Below are 19607 nucleotides of genomic sequence, written 5' to 3' on the forward strand. Positions count from 1 at the left end.
AGAATTTCATGATTCTGGGGGCGGCCCTCTTGCCTAAAATGCCATTGAAGTATGCTTTACAGCAGTAAAGACCATAGAGACCGCTAGTGTGGAGAAGACTGACTTTTCATGGATCTAGGTATGTTCATGACCTGTGCAGTTGTCATTCTGCATGGAGGAGGTAAACTGTGACCATCACCTATGTGTGGTCAATATATAGGTGTAACCTTTCATTGTAATCCTGCCGGTGGTGACAATGACATGACTCCCGAAAAGTGATTTGTACAGGACAGGAAGTGTATATTTTAATGCCCAGTAGCCTTATAATAACTGTGAAATGTGCACGATAGATATATATGTATGGCATCTGGACAGAAGGTATGTGTCCCCAAGGTGCCAAGCCTCGGTGATGTAGGACCCAGAGAAGCAGGCTCCAGCGCATATAGTGCTGACAGTTTTTTTTTTTTCTACATGTCCAGATTTTTGAATCCGGGTTTTACAAGCAGCTGAAAGAGCTGAGTAGGATCAGCGGCTCCCTTACCTTTAGTTCCAGGTCTAGGAACAGGTTATAAAAGGTAGTTCACCTTCCTCATATAGGCTATGTGCCCACGTTGCGGATTAGCCTCTGGAATGTTTTGTGCAGATTCTACATCTCTTGGCAGAAAACGCCTGTGCGGATTTTGTGTGGATTTTGAGCGGATTTCATGCGTTTTTACCCCTGTGGATTTCTAAAATGGAATGGGTACAAAAACGCTGCAGATCCGCACAAGTGACATGCTCATTCTTTTGATCTGCAGCGTTTTCCGTGCGGAATTTTCCGTACCATCAGCACAGCAATTTTTTTTCCCATTGATTTACATTGTACTGTAAATCACTTGCGGATCTGCAGCGTGTCTGCATGGAAAAAACGCTGCGGGTCCGCAGGAAATCCGCAACGTGTGCACATAGCCTTAGTGTCTGGAGATGGAACTTTTCTGGGACTTGTGTCTGTGTGATGAAGTGGTATACATGCGGTATACTGTCAGCCCCTGCTAGTGGCTAAGCCTGGACATACTCCTGAGCGAGCCTGCACGGTGAAGCCATAACTGCGATACGGACTGCTTGTTTTCTGTTTCCTATTTTTGCAGGGAAAAGGTTGTTTTGTTTTCATTTGGGAAGTTTATTAAAGTTAATAAACTTTCAAGTTTGCACCGGGAAGCTTTGTGTCTGTGTGAATGCTACCAGCGGCCTAGAAAGCGAGGATCCCCGCAATAATATCTCTCTATCACTCTCACTCTTTCTACAGTCATGGCTGAAAGTGTCGGCGCCCTTGAAATTTTTCTGCACAATAAAGTATTTCTCTTAGAAAATTATTGCAGTTGCACGTTTTGTTACACATGTTTTTCCTTTTTGTGTATTGGAACAGCACAAAAAAAACTAAGACACAAAGGCAAATTGGACATAATTTGACGCAAGACCACAACAGTGGGCTGAACAAAATTGTTGGTACTCTTAACTTAATATTTGGTTACACACTCTTTGCAATATATAACTGGGATTTTTGATCACTCTTCTTTTTCAAATTACTCCAGGTCTCTCATATTTGAAGGATGCCTTCTCCTAACAGCTGTTTTAAGATCTTTGCACAGACATTCAATGGGACTTGGGCTGGGATTACACAAGTGCTAATGACTCTCCACTCCAGCTCTGCTACGAGCGTGAGCCTAGTGTCAGTGCACTGTGCTCTGTTCCTCTCGCATGAGAGCATCACAGCACAGGTGCAGAGGAGACTTGAGTAAGTAATTTCTCCATCTCCTCCATTGCCAGCATCCTTGATAATCTGACTGCACTCAGATGACATCCGAGTGCAGTCCGATGTTTCACATGCACCCATAGACTTGCATGGGTGAGTGCGATCCGATTCTCGGATGCAATAGTAGCATGCTGAGATTGTTCTCTTATGCCGAATCAGCATTACAAAATAATCACAGATCTGAGCTGCCCCATACAATAACACTGGTTTGAGAGCTATGCTATAAACATGTTTTATCGTGTTATTTGCTCTTTGTGAGCAAGCCCTTAGATCCGGACTCATTGCCGGCCGCTTCAGAGCTCTCCAGCACTTTTACATCCATTTCTGGATGATTCCTGAAGTATTGTCCTGCTGGAAGACACATGATCTAAGACACAAACCCAGCTTTCTGACACTGGGCACTACATTGTGACCCAAATCCTTTGGTAGTCTTCAGATTTCATGATGCCTTGCATTTTGTCTTGCGTAGATTTTAGCAAACTTCAGTCTAGCTTTTTTATGTCTGTTCAGCAGTGGGGTCCTCCTGGGTCTCCTGCCATAGCGTTTCATTTCATTGAAATGTCGACGGATAGTTCGTGCCAAGACTGACGCTCCCTCAGGACAGCTTGAATTTCTTTGGAACTTGATTGGGGCTGCTTATCCACCATTCAGGCTATCCTGCGTTGCAAACTTTCATCTTTTTTTTTCTTTGCTGTCCCAGCTACAATACCATGGGTTGTAATCTTCTTGATTTATATTGCACCCTGTGGACGAAGGAACATCAAGATCTCTGGAGATGGCCTGTTACAAGAGTGTTGATATTGTTTAACAATTTTGGTTCTCGAGTCCTCAGAAAGTTCTCTTTTCTCTTTCTGTTCTCCATGCTTAGTGTAGCACATACAGACAAAGAATAGAAAAATTGAGTCAAGGTCTATCTGGTTTCAGGTGCGATTTTCATATTACCCACACCTGCTACTTGCCACAGGTGAATTTGATCGAGCATCACATGCTGGAAACAAAGTTGTTTACCCGCATTTTTGAAATGTGGAAACTGGCACATTTGAGGTTGTGTGAAATGATGTCCGATTTGCCTTTTTTTTTGTTGTTGGTCTAATACATGTAAAAGAAATGAACGTTTATAAACAAAGATGCGAAAGTGCTTTCACTTTCAGTGATGTCTGTATCCCTGTCTATCTCTCTATATATCATTTATATAGAGCTCTATATATATAATCCTAGATTTAGTGTTCAATTTTTTTTTTTCATGTCATATATTATTTATTTATTTTTTTATAGCATTATTTATTTAAATACATAAAATCTATATACAATATTGACACAGCGAAAAATAAACAATCCGCACCAATACATCAAACACACTGGGTCCAGCTCCTTCAACCACCTTCAAGCCTATTTTGCCTTGGCCATCCAGACATACAATCACTTAAGAATATGGTAAGATTTTTCATTTTTTCTTATGATTAGTGTTGCAGAAGGGAGACGACCTTTTATCAGGAGTCTTGAACCAATGACTGGAAATAGGGCAGGGCTTGATAATGGATCTCCTGGTTCTTGCCGAGAGCCTTTTTAATACACACACGAGTGTTCGGTAAGTGCAGTCTACTTTTTTAATGGTGAATGTCTGGAGCCATCTGATAGAATTAGGTCCGTACTTTACTGGAGACAGACACAGAAGCCGCTATTGATTGTTGCTGGAGCCAGATGTTTTACACTCTCCTAATCTTTACAGGGAACATTTCTAAATAAAGAAAAAAAAGGCAGATGTGACCAAAGGTAACCCGAGGATAGGATGCACTTTACATGCATGGCATAGTGCAAGCTGCATCCATTACTGGGGAAGAGAAGTACTGCGAGGGTGGCAGAGTGTAGCATGCCGTCAGACCTTTCATCTAGAATGAAACTGTACTTCGGGTGTTGACTTCCAAGTTTTTATTATTTTCATGAATTTTTTGCATGATGAATTTTCGCTGACCACTTTAATAACACAAGTTGTACCCACCTCCTACCATCAGTTCCCACTGCAGTCCTTTAGGTGCACAATATAGAAAAATAAAAAACGTATGCTCTGGCTCATTTCTCTGGTTTTAATATAGAAAAATAATTCTGAATCTGTGTAAGGGTTTGTTTCCACGTTCAGGAAACGCTGCGTAGAGCCGCAGCGTCAAACACGCAGCGTCCAGATGTTACAGCATAGTGGAGGGGATTTTATCAAATCCCGTCTGCACTATGCGTGGTAACACGCATCCGGCGGCCCTGCGATTCCGGACATGCAGATCGTCTTTTTAGATCGCAGCATGGGCCCTATGTGTGGGGTACGATGATCCGGCATCATCGCGTCTACAGAAGGGGGCAGAGCTTAGGGTGGAGCGGGTTTGCCGCTCCGTCCAAACCGCCGGCCATCCTGAACGTGGACACGTACCCTAAGACTTTTCACTTCTTTGCACAAGTGAACTATTATAATAAAAGGAATATACAACCCCTGGCAAAATTTATGTAATCACCGGCCTTGGAGGATGTTCATTCAGTTGTTAATTTTTTATTAAAAAAAAGCAGATCACAGACATGGCACAAAACTAAAGTCATTTCAAATGGCATCTTTCTGGCTTTAAGAAACACTAAAAGAAATCAAGACCAAAAAATGTGGTAGTCAGTAATGGTTACTTTTTTTAGAACAAGCAGAGGGGAAAAATTATGAAGTCAGTCAATTATGTGGGAAAAAATTGTGGAATCACCCTCTAAATTTCAATTCCCAAAACTAAATTAGCTCTGCTCATTATTCTGCATCTAAAAAGGAGTGATCACACCTTGCAGAGCTGTTGCACCAAGTGGACTGACATGAATCATGGCTCCAACACGAGAGATGTCAATTGAAACAAAGGAGAAGATTATCAAACTCTTAAAGAGGTTAAATCATCACTCAATGTTGCAAAAGATGTTGGTTGTTCACAGTCAGCTGTGTCTAAAATCTGGACCAAATACAAACAACCTGGGAAGGTTGTTAAAGGAAAAAATACTGGTAGACCAAGGAAGACATCAAAGCGTCAAGACCCGAAACTTAAAGCAATATGTCTCCAAATCAGGAAATGTACAACAAAACAAATGAGGAACGAATGGGAGGAAACTGGAGTCAATGTCTGTGACCGAACTGTAAGAAACCGCCTAAAGGAAATGGAATTTACATACAGTAAAGGTAAACGAAAGCCATCATTATCACCTAAACAGAAATGAATGATGAAAAGTCATATTCAGTGATGAATCGCGAATCTGCATTGGGCACGGTGATGATGCTGGAACTTTTGTTTGGTACCGTTCCAATGCAATGCAAATAGTCCGCATCTCAATCCAATTGAAAATCTTTGGTGGAAGTTGAAGAAAATGGTCCATGACAAGGCTCCAACCTGCAAAGCTGATCTGGCAACAGCAATCAGAGAAAGTTGGAGCCAGATTGATGAAGAGTACTGTTTGACACTGTTCGAGTAATTAATAAGTAGCTGTCAGTGTTGGATAACAATCTGTCCCAGTAGAGGTGTCCTGTATGCCGCAATGGCAGGTATGTGTTAAATGCCGGACATCAGTGCTTTTATCTTGCCTAGTCGTTCCGTCTGAACGCCATAGACCGCACAAGGTAAAACAATATTTTTTATTTTTTTTAAATTATAATTCTATCTTTACAGAATCCATGCATATATCCATGATTTTCTCTTTGGGGGGTAAAATTGCAAACAATCTTGGTAGCTGGCACCCCACAAAAATGCAATATCTTTCTTGAGTTATGGATATATCATATTCATGTTTGGTATGCATAGAATGCTTGAAGGATGTTCATTATGATGATGGCCATATTGTTCTGGGGGAAAATATGAACCACAGCAGAAATGAGGGCAAAACTGGATTAGAATCAAATCTAATAAGTTGCTCCTCAGCGGGAGGAGTGAGGGGGCGGTCTGGTGAGACCCTTTATAACATGTCATCTAGGGAATATCTGTGTCAGACCCCAGGAGAAGCAATGTGTATTGCAGATCCTACAGTGTTCTAAGCCTCCAGAAGCGCGCATAGATCCAATTCATAAAACATATCTGTATTTTATTCTGTTTTTGTATTATTCCATCTTTTGTAACTTTTTTAAAGCTCTGTACTTTGTATATTAAATCAAAAATATTAATAGGTTTCTCCCTCATTGCTCTAACTTACCCACCATCTCGAAGAGCGGAAATGACTTGCTTGTGTCACCCTGTGCACGTAGTGAACTGTTCAATAGCTTGGAAGAGCTGGGTGTGGATGTGAACTAGTGTGGGGCTAGTGCAGATGTCTCTCTGGCTCGTACAGTAGCATCCGTGGCACATGTGTCATGAGCAAGTCAGTGGTGTTTGTGATAAATTTGTGGCAGCGGTAGTGGGGTTTATGACACTTTATATTTGTGCTTTAAAATGTTCCTATATTGTGCAGTTTTCATGCGGATGCCTGCATCAGAGTACAGCCTGCAGTCTGCAGATGTTGCCCGGTGCTTTCCTTTAGACAGCTTTATACATGACTGTGAGGATGTTGAGTGCGACAAGTCTGTACATTGCGGTCCGTACTTGTATGTGACCTGAGCCTCCTCCTAAGCGGACACGTTCTGTAGAGATCACTTTTCAGTAGTCATCATCACAGGCAGGATTACCATGACTGGTAAGGCCAGGCTTACACTGGCGTTTTCAATTTTTTTTCTCTGTACTAGGAACTGAGAAACTGTATAGAAATGGACCTTTTTCATAAAGGACATGAAAAATGGCCCAGTGACTGTAATGGTTGTCATTTGGTTTGTTTGTGTGAACACTGTCTTTCAGTACCAGCAAAATAAATGGGATTTCTAAAATCTCATTGACATGCTGCACTTTTTTATTTCATTCTTTTTTTTTAGCTGCTGGGCGTTTTTCTATCTGCAGCATGTCAATTCTTTCAACGTGTTTGCAATGTTGTTCATCCATTCAAATAAATGGGGGAAAATGGCATCTAAAAACACATTAAAAAAGTGTATTGTATGTAGCGGTTTTTCTGTCAACACTTTTGGCACAGGGAAAAAAAACGCAGCAAAAATGCTATGTATGAACATGCGTGTCCAGAAACCCCCCACACTACGATGCTCTTTTGATTTCTGAAAAAATGTCCTCACTTGTGTTGGATCCTAAACGCAAGTAAGAAACTAGCCTACAACTTTTATTAGAGGCCTATTCACATGCTGCATTTTTGCTGCGAAACAATGCAGTGTTTTTTTGTACCAGCAAAGTGAATGAGATTTCTGAAATCTGAACTTGCTGCTTACTTTTTGTTTGCAGATTTGATCCATCAAGGCGTTTTTTTTTTTTTTTTCAGATCTGCGACGTGTCAATTCTTTTAGCATTTTTTCCCATTCGAATGAATCCAGAAAAAACAGGTCAAAGGCATTATAAAATGCACACCAAACATGCAGCGTTTTTGCTGCAGAAAAATCAGCAAATACTCCATGCGTGCATATATTCTAAACCCAGAGGCAAATAACATCCAGAATTGAGAGCAGGTGGTATGGACACCTTACACAATGACCTGTGCAAAGATCACACAAGGCTGCGCAGAGGGCACAATGGCCTGTGTGGAACGCAGAATGGCCTGCGGGGAACACAGAATGGCCTGCGCGGGGACCGCACAATGGCCTGCGGGGGGACCGCACAATGGCCTGCGGGGGGACCGCACAATGGCCTGCGGGGGGACCGCACAATGGCCTGCGGGGAGATTGCACAATGGCCTGCGGGGGGACCGCACAATGGCCTGCGGGGGGACCGCACAATGGCCTGCGGGGGGACCGCACAATGGCCTGCGGGGGGACCGCACAATGGCCTGCGGGGGGACCGCACAATGGCCTGCGGGGGGACCGCACAATGGCCTGCGGGGGGACCGCACAATGGCCTGCGGGGAACGCACAGTGGCCTGCGGGGAACGCACAGTGGCCTGCGGGGAACGCACGCGCATGTCCTTTTAATGATACCCCTGCATAGCAATAGCTTGAACAAAGATAACCACTGCAGTCATCTTCTATAGAAAATAAAAAATAGATCTCAAATACAAAGGGTAAAAAAGCAATCTGATGTTGTGCCTGGTACAAATTATCTAAAGGGGAAAGAAATCCCATTAAGAGGTTAACGTTCTTGGTTCTAAAACATCTATGGATTTCTTTCCTCTATTTGGCAGATCAGGCTGCCATTAAAGATGAGCTTCTCCAATGACAGGTTTCTTGAAGTGACATGACCTGTGATTTAACCTGCACTCAGACCCAGGATTTTTTACTTTCCTGCTCTTATCAGTACAATAAAGCATGTTGACAATAGGATTATATCCCAGGACCTGTGACCTGTGTGTGCCATAAGGTCATCATCATAAGCTGTTACCTTCAAGAAGTCTCCTTCACTGATTGATCGTCTGCCTCCTTGAGCTAAAGGTACCTTCACACTAAACGATTTACCAACGATCACGACCAGCGATACGACCTGACCGTGATCGTTGGTAAGTCGTTGTGTGGTCGCTGGGGAGCTGTCACACAGACAGCTCTCCAGCGACCAACGATGCCGAAGTCCCCGGGTAACCAGGGTAAACATCAGGTTACTAAGCGCAGGGCCGCGCTTAGTAACCCATTGTTTACCCTGGTTACCATTGTAAATGTAAAAAAACAAACACTACATACTCACATTCCGGTGTCACGTCCCTCGCCGTCTGCTTCCCGCACTGACTGTGAGTGCCGGCCGTAAAGTAAAAGCAGAGAGCAGCGGTGACGTCACCGCTGTGCTCTGCTTTTACTTTACGGCCGGCACTCAGTCAGTGCGGGAAGCTTTGAGCAGCAGCGCGGACGCCGAGGGACGTGACAGACATCAGAGGGTGAGTATGTACTGTTTTTTTTTTTTTTACTTTTACAATGGTAACCAGGGTAAATATCGGGTTACTAAGCGTGGCCCTGCGCTTAGTAACCCAATATTTACCCTGGTTACCATTGTAAAACATCGCTGGCATCGTTGCTTTTGCTGTCAAACACAACGATACACGCCGATCTGACGACCAAATAAAGTTCTGGACTTTCAGCAACGACCAGCGATATCACAGCAGGATCCAGATCGCTGCTGCGTGTCAAACACAACGATATGGCTATCCAGGACGCTGCAACGCCACGGATCGTTGTCGTTATCGTTGCAAAGTCGTTTAGTGTGAAGGTACCTTTATAAACAATGCCTTTCAATGAGAGAAACATGCCGGATGATTGAAGAGAACCAGATAGAATTGTCCTGGCCCCAATACCTGACAGATAAGAACAACTCTCGCCTTTCTTATTGTAAACAAGGACACATTAGTGGAAGGTGATCACCTCATCACGAAAAGTTTTATATACACCAATAATAATAATAACATTAAAGGTACCTTCACACTAAACGACTTTGCAACGATAACGACAACGATCCGTGGCGTTGCAGCGTCCTGGTTAGCGATCTCGTCGTGTTTGACACGCAGCAGCGATCTGGATCCTGCTGTGATATCGCTGGTCGTTGCTGAAAGTCCAGAACTTTATTTGGTCGTCAGATCGGCATGTATCGTTGTGTTTGACAGCAAAAGCAACGATACCAGCGATGTTTTACAATGGTAACCAGGGTAAATATCGGGTTACTAAGCACAGGGCCGCGCTTAGTAACCCGATATTTACCCTGGTTACCATTGTAAGAGTAAAAAAAAAAAACAGTACATACTCACCTTCTGATGTCTGTCACGTCCCCTGGCGTCCGCGCTGCTGCTCAGAGCTTCCTGCACTGACTGTCAGTGCCGGCCGTAAAGTAAAAGCACAGCGGTGACGTCACCACTGTGCTTAGGGCCGGCGCTTACACAGTGCAGGGAAGCTGAAGGCGAGGGACGCGACAGACACGGCAATGTAAGTATGTAGTGTTTTTTTTTTTTTTTACATTTACACTGGTAACCAGGGTAAACATCGGGTTACTAAGCGCGGCCCTGCGCTTAGTAACCCGATGTTTACCCTGGTTACCCGGGGACTTCGGCATCGTTGGTCGCTGGAGAGCTGTCTGTGTGACAGCTCTCCAGCGACGCTGCAGTGATCGGCATCGTTGTCGATATCGCTGCAGTGTCGTTTAGTGTGAAGGTACCTTAAAGGTAAGGTCACACTAGTGTTAAAAAAATCGTTCAGATTCATTCAGTTAGTTTGTTACAGAATTATAATATAGTAGAAGAAAAACAGCTGCTATACTGCGGTTTGTTTTATTTTACGCAGCCATAGAATGGGAGAGTCTCATCCGATTTACCGAAGAAACTAATGCATTCTGTGATGATTTTTTCACACACTGATTTGGTCATCTGCACAGCCCCATTGCATAACATTTATTTAGTTTCTGTCCATTTTTTTTCACTGAGTACTCAGACCAAAAATACAGTGGTGTGAACAAGCCCTTGAAGTGACAAGACAGTAAACAGCATTCATTATCTTGTTACAATAGAGACGGGTGCCCATGATCCAGAAGTAGCAGTGGTTTGGGGTATGTTCACTGCGTCCAAAGCGCTGCCGTCTGTTGATGTGTTCACTGAAGCGTGCAAATTCACAATGTTCAATACTTTCTATTGGGGAAATTTCTCTTGTGGAGACTTGCGTCTCTGCAAGAAAAGTTAACTTACTGCAGTCTGGAAAGACGCGTCGCATGTCCGTCTCCTCGGGAGAGCCGTTGGCATCTGTGGACGTATTGTCGACATTGGATTTCTTGAAATCCCATCCACCATGATGTCACAGCAGGCCGCTGCGGGTTTGACGCTGCAGAAGTACACAGCGTCAAACCCGCAGCTACTCCGGATCGTGGGCACGTACCCTAGCACCTGTCATAGGCAGCAAATGAACACTCTGTTCTCAAAGGTTGTTTCAGAAGCAGGAAGAATGGGCAGGTGTTAAGATTTCAGTGACTTTGACAAGGGCCAAATTGTGATGGCTGGAAACTTGATCAGAGAATCTTCAAAACGTCACATCTTGTTGAGTTGTTCCCAGTATGCAATGGTTAGTTACTAGTGATGAGCAAACGTGCTCGGATAAGGTGTTATCTGAGCATGCTTGAGTGCTAACCTAGTGACTTGGGCGTGCTCGAAAAATATGTTTGAGTCCTCAAACCTGCATGTCTCACGGCTGTTTGACAGCCACAACACATGCAGGGATTGCCTGTTAGCAGGCGCGTGGACTCAAATTTTCTAAACATGCCGAAGTCACTTGGTTGTCACCCCAGCATGCTCGGATAATGTCTTGTCTGGGCACGTTTGCTCATCACTATTAGAGCAAATTTTAAAGCACTTCATGCTTCCCTCTGCGGACAAGCTTTTTGGAGATGGAAATTTTATTCTCCAGCAGGACTTGGCGCCTGTCCACACTGCCAAAAGTACCAATACCTGGTTTAAAAATGACAGTATCCCTGTGCTTGATTGGCCAACAAACTCGCCTGACCTTAACCTCATAGAGAATCTATAGGTACCTTCACACGAAACGACTTTGTAACGATATCGCTAGCGATCCGTGACGTTGCAGCGTCCTCGCTAGCGATATCGTTTCGTTTGACACGCAGCAGCGATCAGGATCCTGCTGTGATGTCGCTGGTCGCTGAATAAAGTCCAGAACTTTATTTGGTCGTCCGATCGCCGTGTATCGTTGTGTTTGAAAGCAAAAGCAACGATACCAGCGATGTTTTACACTGGTAACCAGGGTAAATATCGGGTTACCAAGTGCAGGGCCGCGCTTAGTAACCCGATGTTTACCCTGGTTACCAGCGTAAAAGTAAAAAAAACAAACAGTACATGCTCACCTGCGCGTCCCCCAGCGTCTGCTTCCTGACACTTACTGAGCGCCGGCCCTAAAGTGAAAGTGAAAGCACAGCGGTGACGTCACCGCTGTAGGGCCAGAGCTCAGTCAGTGTCAGGAAGCAGACGCTGGGGGACGCGCAGGTGAGCATGTACTGTTTGTTTTTTTTACTTTTACGCTGGTAACCAGGGTAAACATCGGGTTACTAAGCGCGGCCCTGCGCCTAGCAACCCGATGTTTACCCTGGTTACCCGGGGACCTCGGCATCGTTGGTCGCTGGAGAGAGGTCTGTGTGACAGCTCCCCAGCGATCAAACAGCGACGCTGCAGCGATCGGCATCGTTGTCGCTATCGCTGCAGCGTCGCTTCGTGTGAAGGTACCTTAAGGGGTATTGTCAAGAGGAAGATGAGACACCAGACCCAACAATGCAGAGAAGCTAAAGGCTGCTATCAAAGCAACCTGGGCGTCCATAACACCTCAGCAGTGCCACAGACTGATCACCGCCACGCCACATTGATGCAGTAATTGATGCCAATGGCCAAGTATTGAGTGCATTTACTGAAGATACATTTAAGTAGATCAACATTTTGGATTTTAAAATCTTTTTTTTTTTTTTTTTTTTTCAAGCTGGTGTTATAAAGTATTCTAGTTTACTGAGGTAATGACTTTTGAGTTTTTATTGGCTGTAAGCCATAATCATCAACATTAACAGAAATAAACACTTGAAATAGATCACTCTGTTTGTAATGACTATATATAATATGAGTTTCACTTTTTGCATTGAAGAACTGAAATAAATTACGGTGCCTTGCGAAAGTATTCAGCTCCCTGGAACTTTTCAACCTTTTCCCACATATCATGCTTCAAACATAAAGATACCAAATGTAAATTTTTGGTGAAGAATCAACAACAAGTGGAACACAATTGTGAAGTTGAACGAAATTTATTGGTTATTTTAAATTTTTGTGGAAAATCAAAAACTGTAAAGTGGGGCGTGCAATATTATTCGGCCCCTTTAACTTAATACTTTGTTGCGCCACCTTGTGCTGCGATTACAGCTACAAGTCACTTGGGGTATGTCTCTATCAGTTCTGTACATCGAGAGACTGAAATTCTTGCCCATTCTTCCTTGGCAAACAGCTCGAGCTCAGTGAGGTTTGATGGAGATCGTTTGTGAACTGCAGTTTTCAGCTCTTTCCACAGATTCTCGATTGGATTGAGGTCTGGACTTTGACTTGGCCATTCTAACACCTGGATACGTTTATTTGTGAACCATTGCATTGTAGATTTTGCTTTATGTTTGGGATCATTGTCTTGTTGGAAGACAAATCTCCGTCCCAGTCTCGGGTCTTTTGCAGACTCCAACAGGTTTTCTTCAGGAATGGTCCTGTATTTAGCTCCATCCATCTTCCCATCAATTTTAACCCTCTTCCCTGTCACTGCTGAAGAAAAGCAGGCCCAAACCATGATGCTGCCACCACCATGTTTGACAGTGGGGATGGTGTGTTCAGAGTGATGAGATGTGTTGCCTTTATGCCAAGCATATAGTTTGGCATTGTTGCCAAAAAGTTCGATTTTGGTTTCATCTGACCAAAGCACCTTCTTTCACATGTTTGGTGTGTCTCCCAGGTGGCTTGTTGCAAACTTTAAACAACACTTTTTATGGATATGTTTGAGAAATGGCTTTCTCCTAGCCACTCTTCCATAATGGACAGATTTGTTGTCCTATGGACAGACTGTCCCACCTCAGCTGTAGGGCTACTTTCACACTAGCGTCGTGCACTGCACGTCGCTATGCGACGTTGCGGCGCACCGACGCTAGCAGTGAAAGCGCCGCACAACGGGGGCAGCGGATGCTGTTTTCCAACGCATCCGCTGCCCCATTGTGAGGTGTGGGGAGGCGGGGGCGGAGTTCCGGCCACGCATGCGCGGTCGGAAATGCTGCAGACGACGCACCAAAAAACGTCACATGCAACGTTTTTTGGTGGCGACGGTCCGACGCAACCGTCGCACAACGGTTGCGACGTGTGACAATGCATCGCACTGCGTCGCTAATGCAAGTCAATGGAGAAAAAGCGCATCCTGCAAGCACTTTATGCAGGATGCTTTTTTTCTACAAAACGACGCATAGCGACGTGCAGTGCACGACGCTAGTGTGAAAGTAGCCTAGATCTCTGCAGTTCACCCACAGTGATCATGGGCCTCTTGGCTGCATCTCTGATCAGTCTTCTCCTTGTTTGAGATGAGTTTAGAGGGATGGCTGAGTCTTAGTAGATTTGCAGTGGTATGATACTCCTTCTGTTTCAACATGATCGCTTGCATAGTGCTCCTTGGGATGTTTAAAGTTTTGAAAATCGTTTTGTATCCAAATCTGGCTTTAAACTTCTCCACAACAGTATCACGGACCTGCCTGTTGTGTTTCTTGGTTTTCATGATGCTCTCTGTTCTCCAAACAGAACCCTGAGATTATCACAGAGCAGGTGCATTTATACGGAGACTTGATTACACACAGGTGGATTATATTTATCATCATTAGGCATTTAGGACAACATTGGATCATTCAGAGATCCACAATGAACTTCTGGAGGGAGTTTGCTGCACTGAAAGTAAAGGATCTGAATAATATTGCACGCCCCAAGATTTCCATCATATTTTACACATAAGTTCTTGTTCTTACAAGTTCAAGCTCAAGCCATCTACTCAGTAGTTTGAATTTCCACAAAAATTTAAAATAACCAATAAATTTTGTTCAACTTCACAATTGTGTTCCACTTGTTGTTGATTCTTCACCAAAAATTTACATTTGGTATCTTTATGTTTGAAGCATGATATGTGGGAAATGGTTGAAAAGTTCCAGGGAGCTGAATACTTTCGCAAGGCACTGTATATACAGCAGTCCTGTAGTATTGTTACCTTTTTGTAAAAGTCCGATCTTTCAAAATATAAAATTAACCCAATCTGTAAATGGTGTAATGAGAAATGTTTTTTTACCAGAATTACGTTTTTTCAAATGTCGCAACACTGCAAAAAAATGCAGTAAGGCAATAAAAACATTGTATCTACCCCAAAATGGTATTAATAAAAACATCAGCTCAGGGTGCAAAAAAATAAGCTATCACCCAGCCCCATCAACCAAAAATTGAAAACGTTATGGGTCTTGGAAAATGGCGACATGGGGAATTTTTTTTTTTTCACAAATATCCCAATCTTTTTCAACCACTTACATGAAAAAAAGCAATATATGTCCAATATCTACATAATGATACTGACCTAGAGAATCATATTGCCAGGTATTTTTTACTGTATTGTGAACACGATAAATAACAAACCCCAAAAACAATGGTGGAATTGCACTTTTTTCACTATTTCGCGCACTTGGAATTTTTTTTCCTGCTTTCCAGTACATCACATGGATAAATTGAAAGGTGTCATTTTTAACAAAATTACAAAAGTAATGGCTCTTGGAAGAAGAAGAAGAAGAGCAATAGTGAAAAGTCGGGGGCTTAGTTTTAAGTTGATGAGAATTTTACATTGTCATTTACAAAATGTGAAATCTGTGGTCAAATCTACTGTGAAATCGGTACGTTTATGCAAATCATAGCACTGTTATCCCTGTTACCACCACTGTAAATAACATTATTTCACAAATGCGGCTGCTTATGGAGAATTAATATTTTTCTTTTTCATTCTCAGGGATGTTTAATGGCTGAAACAAAGAAATCATGAAGACTAAGTAGAAGGAATTGAAGAATGCTTCTCCGAAATCGCTTTCTCTTACTGCTGGCCTTGGCTGCCCTTCTGGCTTTTCTGAGTATCAGCCTTCAGTCCTGTGAGTATGACTCTCAATGAAACCTTTTCTAAAAGTTAATGATTGTTAAAGGAATATTCTTGTCTTCTCAAATGGGGAAAAAGTGCTTATAAAGTTGGCAGATTGGACGTCTTTAACAAGTGTGGAGCCACTCGACTAAAAAGTCTTTAAAATGCACCAAATGCATGAAAGTGACTTGTGCTGTTTGATCAATTTTGGGGCATTTTTAGACTATCTTACATGATGGCCCCAATTCGTTAAGACCAGCGTGAACAATCAAGAGAGCAGACTGACAATTATTACTTTACTCACACAGATAATGCTCCCTGTCATGTAACATAAGCAGCCTCTTGCGCGGTACCACCATCAGAACACCATCGCGAAGTCGCCGCCACCGGGATCAGCCAAATGATCCACTGACTGCCGCCATCTTTGTACAGGAGGAGCGCATAGCACAAGGGGTAGATGGGTCAAAGAAGAGAGCACAGACGGGAGAAAGTCAGCACATGGGGAAAGAGAGAGTGGATAGGTGGGTGAGCACATGGGGGGGGGAGAGATTCTCAACGCTGCAGAGCCTGCCCCCATCGTGACATTACCGCCCTCCCGACGCGATAGCATCGGGCCTCCACCTAGTTTATATATAATTGCGGACTATAGAGTTGAGAAGCATAATAAAAATGACACTGAAGTATAATAAAAATTAATTTTTCCCACAAACAGTTAATTTTAATCAATAGATCTTTGTGAATTTAAAAAAATGGTTCCTGTGCCGAGATAATCCTATAAATGTGCCCCTGCTCTGCATTTTTGTTTTTTTAAACCCATCCAATTGTAGAGCTTATTTTTATAACAAGATCTATTGATTGAGATTAACTTAGTTTGTGGGGAAAACCCTTTTAAGCCCCTCTCGTTTAGCCAATCCCTAGCAAAAATAGACTCGCTCAGGTGAAAATTCGGCCATAAGGATATTCGGGAACTGAGCGCACACTATACCCGGTAGATGCCGACTGTGTTATACATCTGACAATTACCTGGCACAGCAGCAGTTGGCGAAAAGAGAAAAAAATGTGGCTCTGGAAGAAGGAGAGGGAAAGAACTACGAAAAACGAAAAGAAAAATTGCCTGGTCATGAAGGGGTTAATAAGAAATTAAGCACAAGAACAAGGGGGAAGAGCACATACCTTGTACCCTTATAAGCGATACTTTATAATGAGTAAAGGCTCTTGACCTGGCCATAATGGACAAATCGATGTCTAGCAGCTTACATCAGGTATCCCCCAGACGCACAGGTGCCATATTGGCTGACAGAAGCCGAACAAAGGTGGATGTCATGAATACAAAAGGCGGAATTCACAAAAATATGCCTGCACACAGGAAAATAAAAGTCTGGTTTCACAATAAAAAAATGTAGACATTATTAAATAGATCTTAGACCTGATGGGCCTGGTATACTTGCGTTAAAAATTCCATTTCAGAAAGGCTGCATATTAATAGCTCATTTTAATATAAGCATGGAAACTTTCAGAAAAAAACTATAACTCCAACATGGTACAGCAGCCTCATCCGGTCTAAAAGATGTATTTAATAGTGTACAGTCCTGACCGAAAGCTTTGTGACTGACACAATTTTTGGTGTTCACAAAGTTTTGCTGCATCAGTGTTTTTGCTCCTTAAATTAATTGATGCAAAAATGAATACACCCCAAATCATAAAGTACTACAGCTAGTAGTTTGTTCCACAATTAGTTAGCCCCCTTCCACAATTAATGACAGCACCAAGTCTTCTAGGTAGTACCAGTCTTTTAGAAAAATCCGGAAGGTATTGGCTTTTGCCAGGGAGGCTCTGCACCCACCTTACTCTGGGTCTGCTCCTGCTTTTCTATTTCTTGTATAATACATAAATGTATACACATGCAGTGGCATGTGAAACTTTGTTCACAAAACCAGTCATTTTGACCAGGGGTGCCAATTTATGCACACTAAAGATGATATGATCTCTAAAAGGGCTAAAGTTAAAGATGACACATTTCCTTATGTATTTTAGGCAAAATATGTATATAATATATTTTCATCTTTTACACTTTAAAAATTACAAAAAGGAAAATCGGCCGATGCAAAAGTTGGGGCAGCCTACATAGTTAGTACCTAGTTGCATCCCCTTTTGCAAGTATTACCACTTGTAAATTTTTTTTTGTAGCCAGCCAAGGGTCTTTCAATTCTTGTTTGAGGGATTTTTGGCCATTCTTCCAGTTCTATGAGATTACCGGGTTATTTTGCATGCCGTCTGTTTGGAGGTCTAGCAACGGATTTTCAATGATGATCAGATCAGGGGACTGTGAGGGCCATTGTAAATCCTTCAGCTTGCGCCTTTTGAATTAGTCTGTTGTGGATTTTGACATGTGCTTAGGATCATTATTCATTTGTAGAAGCCATCTTCTTTTCAACTTCAGCGTCTTTACAGATGGTGTTATGTTTTACATCAACAATTTGTTGAAATTTCATTGAATCCATTCTTCCCTCTACTCATGAAATGTTTCTCACCCCAAAGCATAATTGATCCACTCCCATTTTTAATGGTTAGTGAGATGGTCTTTTCCTGAAATTCTGTGCCTTTTATTCTTCACACATACTTTTGATCATTGTGGCCAAAGAGTTCTATTATAACCTCATCGGTCCACAGGACTTATTTACAAAATGTATCTGGCTTGTTTAGATGTTCTTTTGCATACTTCTGGTGCTGAATTTTATGGTGAGGACGCAGGGGAGGTTTTCTTCTGATGACTCTAAGGGTACCGTCTCACAGTGGCACTTTGGTCGCTACGACGGCACGATCCGTGACGTTCCAGCGATATACTTACGATCTCGCTGTGTCTGATACGCTACTGCGATCAGGGACCCCGCTGAGAATCGTACGTCGTAGCAGATCGTTTTAAACTTTCTTTCGTCGCTGGATCACCCACTGTCATCGCTGGATCGGTGTGTGTGACACCGATCCAGCGATGTGTTCGCTTGTAACCAGGGTAAACATCGGGTTACTAAGCGCAGGGCCGCGCTTAGTAACCCGATGTTTACCCTGGTTACCATTGTAAATGTAAAAAAAAAAAAAAACACTACATATTCACATTCCGATGTCTGTCACGTCCCTCGCCGTCAGCTTCCCGCACTAACTGTGAGCGCCGGCCGTAAAGTAAAAGCAGAGCACAGCAGTGACGTCACCGCTGTGCTGTGCTTTACGGCCGGCACTGACACAGTCAGTGCGGGAAGCTGACGGCGGGGGACGTGACAGTCATCGGAATGTGAGTATGTAGTGTTTTTTTTGTTTTTACATTTACGATGGTAACCATGGTAAACATCGGGTTACTAAGCGTGGCCCTGCTCTTAGTAACCCGATGTTTACTCTGGTTACTCGGGGACTTCGGCATCGTTGGTCGTTGGAGAGCTGTCAGTGACCTAACATGAAGGCCATGTTTGTGCATGTGTCTCTGAACAATAGAACAATGTACCACAACTTCAGTCTGCTAAATCTTTCTGAAAGTCTTTTGCAGTCAAGCTGGGGTTCTGATTTGCCTCTTTAGCAATCCTACAAGCAGCTCTCACTGAAATTTTGTTTGGGTCTTCCAAACCTTATCTTGACCTCCATTGTTCCTGATAACTGCAATTTGTTAATTTCATTTCAGACTGAGGAAAGGGCAACTTGAAACCCCTTTGCTATCTTCTTATAGTCTTCTGCTTTGTGGGCCTCCACCATTTTCATTTTCAGAGTGCTAGGCAGCTTCTTAGAAGAATCCATTGCTGCTGTTTTTTGGCACGAGGTTGGAGGAGGCTTTTACAAAGCTGGCTAATTTTCATCACCTGGCCTCTCCTAACTATGATGGTGAGCAAGCCATAACCCAAACAGGCTAATTAAGGTCTGAAACCTTGGTCAAATTTATCTGTGCACCCAAATCTCCAAACTTTTGCATTTTCCATTTTTTAATTTTTAAAATGTAAAAAATTGACTTTTTTCTTTTGTATTTTAGGGAAAAAAGTCATCTTTAACTTTAGCCCTTTTACAGATCATTTCATCTTTAACTTGCTTAATTGTTCCCAATAACAGTAATTTTGGCCCGGTGTGCCCAAACGTTTACATGTCACTGTATATAATATATTACATGTCAGGTTTACGGTAATTTTCCTACAAAAAAGTGCAAAGTTGGCT

General features: G+C 42.9%; 1 protein-coding gene and 1 long non-coding RNA gene across 5 annotated transcripts in view; one reads left to right on the forward strand and one right to left on the reverse strand.

Annotated features, from left to right (window-relative positions):
- Positions 1-19607, reverse strand: part of LOC143808336 (uncharacterized) — a 165377-nt gene that overhangs the window by 40991 nt on the left and 104779 nt on the right. The gene's annotated exons all lie outside the window — the stretch shown is intronic.
- Positions 1-19607, forward strand: part of PXYLP1 (2-phosphoxylose phosphatase 1) — a 78360-nt gene that overhangs the window by 38650 nt on the left and 20103 nt on the right. For 3 of the 4 annotated variants that reach the window (XM_077290855.1, XM_077290854.1, XM_077290856.1), the window contains exon 2: positions 15297-15432. In XM_077290855.1, the coding sequence (XP_077146970.1) occupies positions 15354-15432 (79 nt within the window). In that variant the 5' untranslated portion in view covers positions 15297-15353. Of the gene's footprint in view, positions 1-15296; positions 15433-15727; positions 15941-19607 lie in introns of those variants that run through there. The other variant, XM_077290857.1, reaches the window with a different exon arrangement.

This window comes from Ranitomeya variabilis, chromosome 2, assembly GCF_051348905.1.
Source record: "Ranitomeya variabilis isolate aRanVar5 chromosome 2, aRanVar5.hap1, whole genome shotgun sequence".
Lineage (NCBI taxonomy): Eukaryota > Metazoa > Chordata > Amphibia > Anura > Dendrobatidae > Ranitomeya > Ranitomeya variabilis.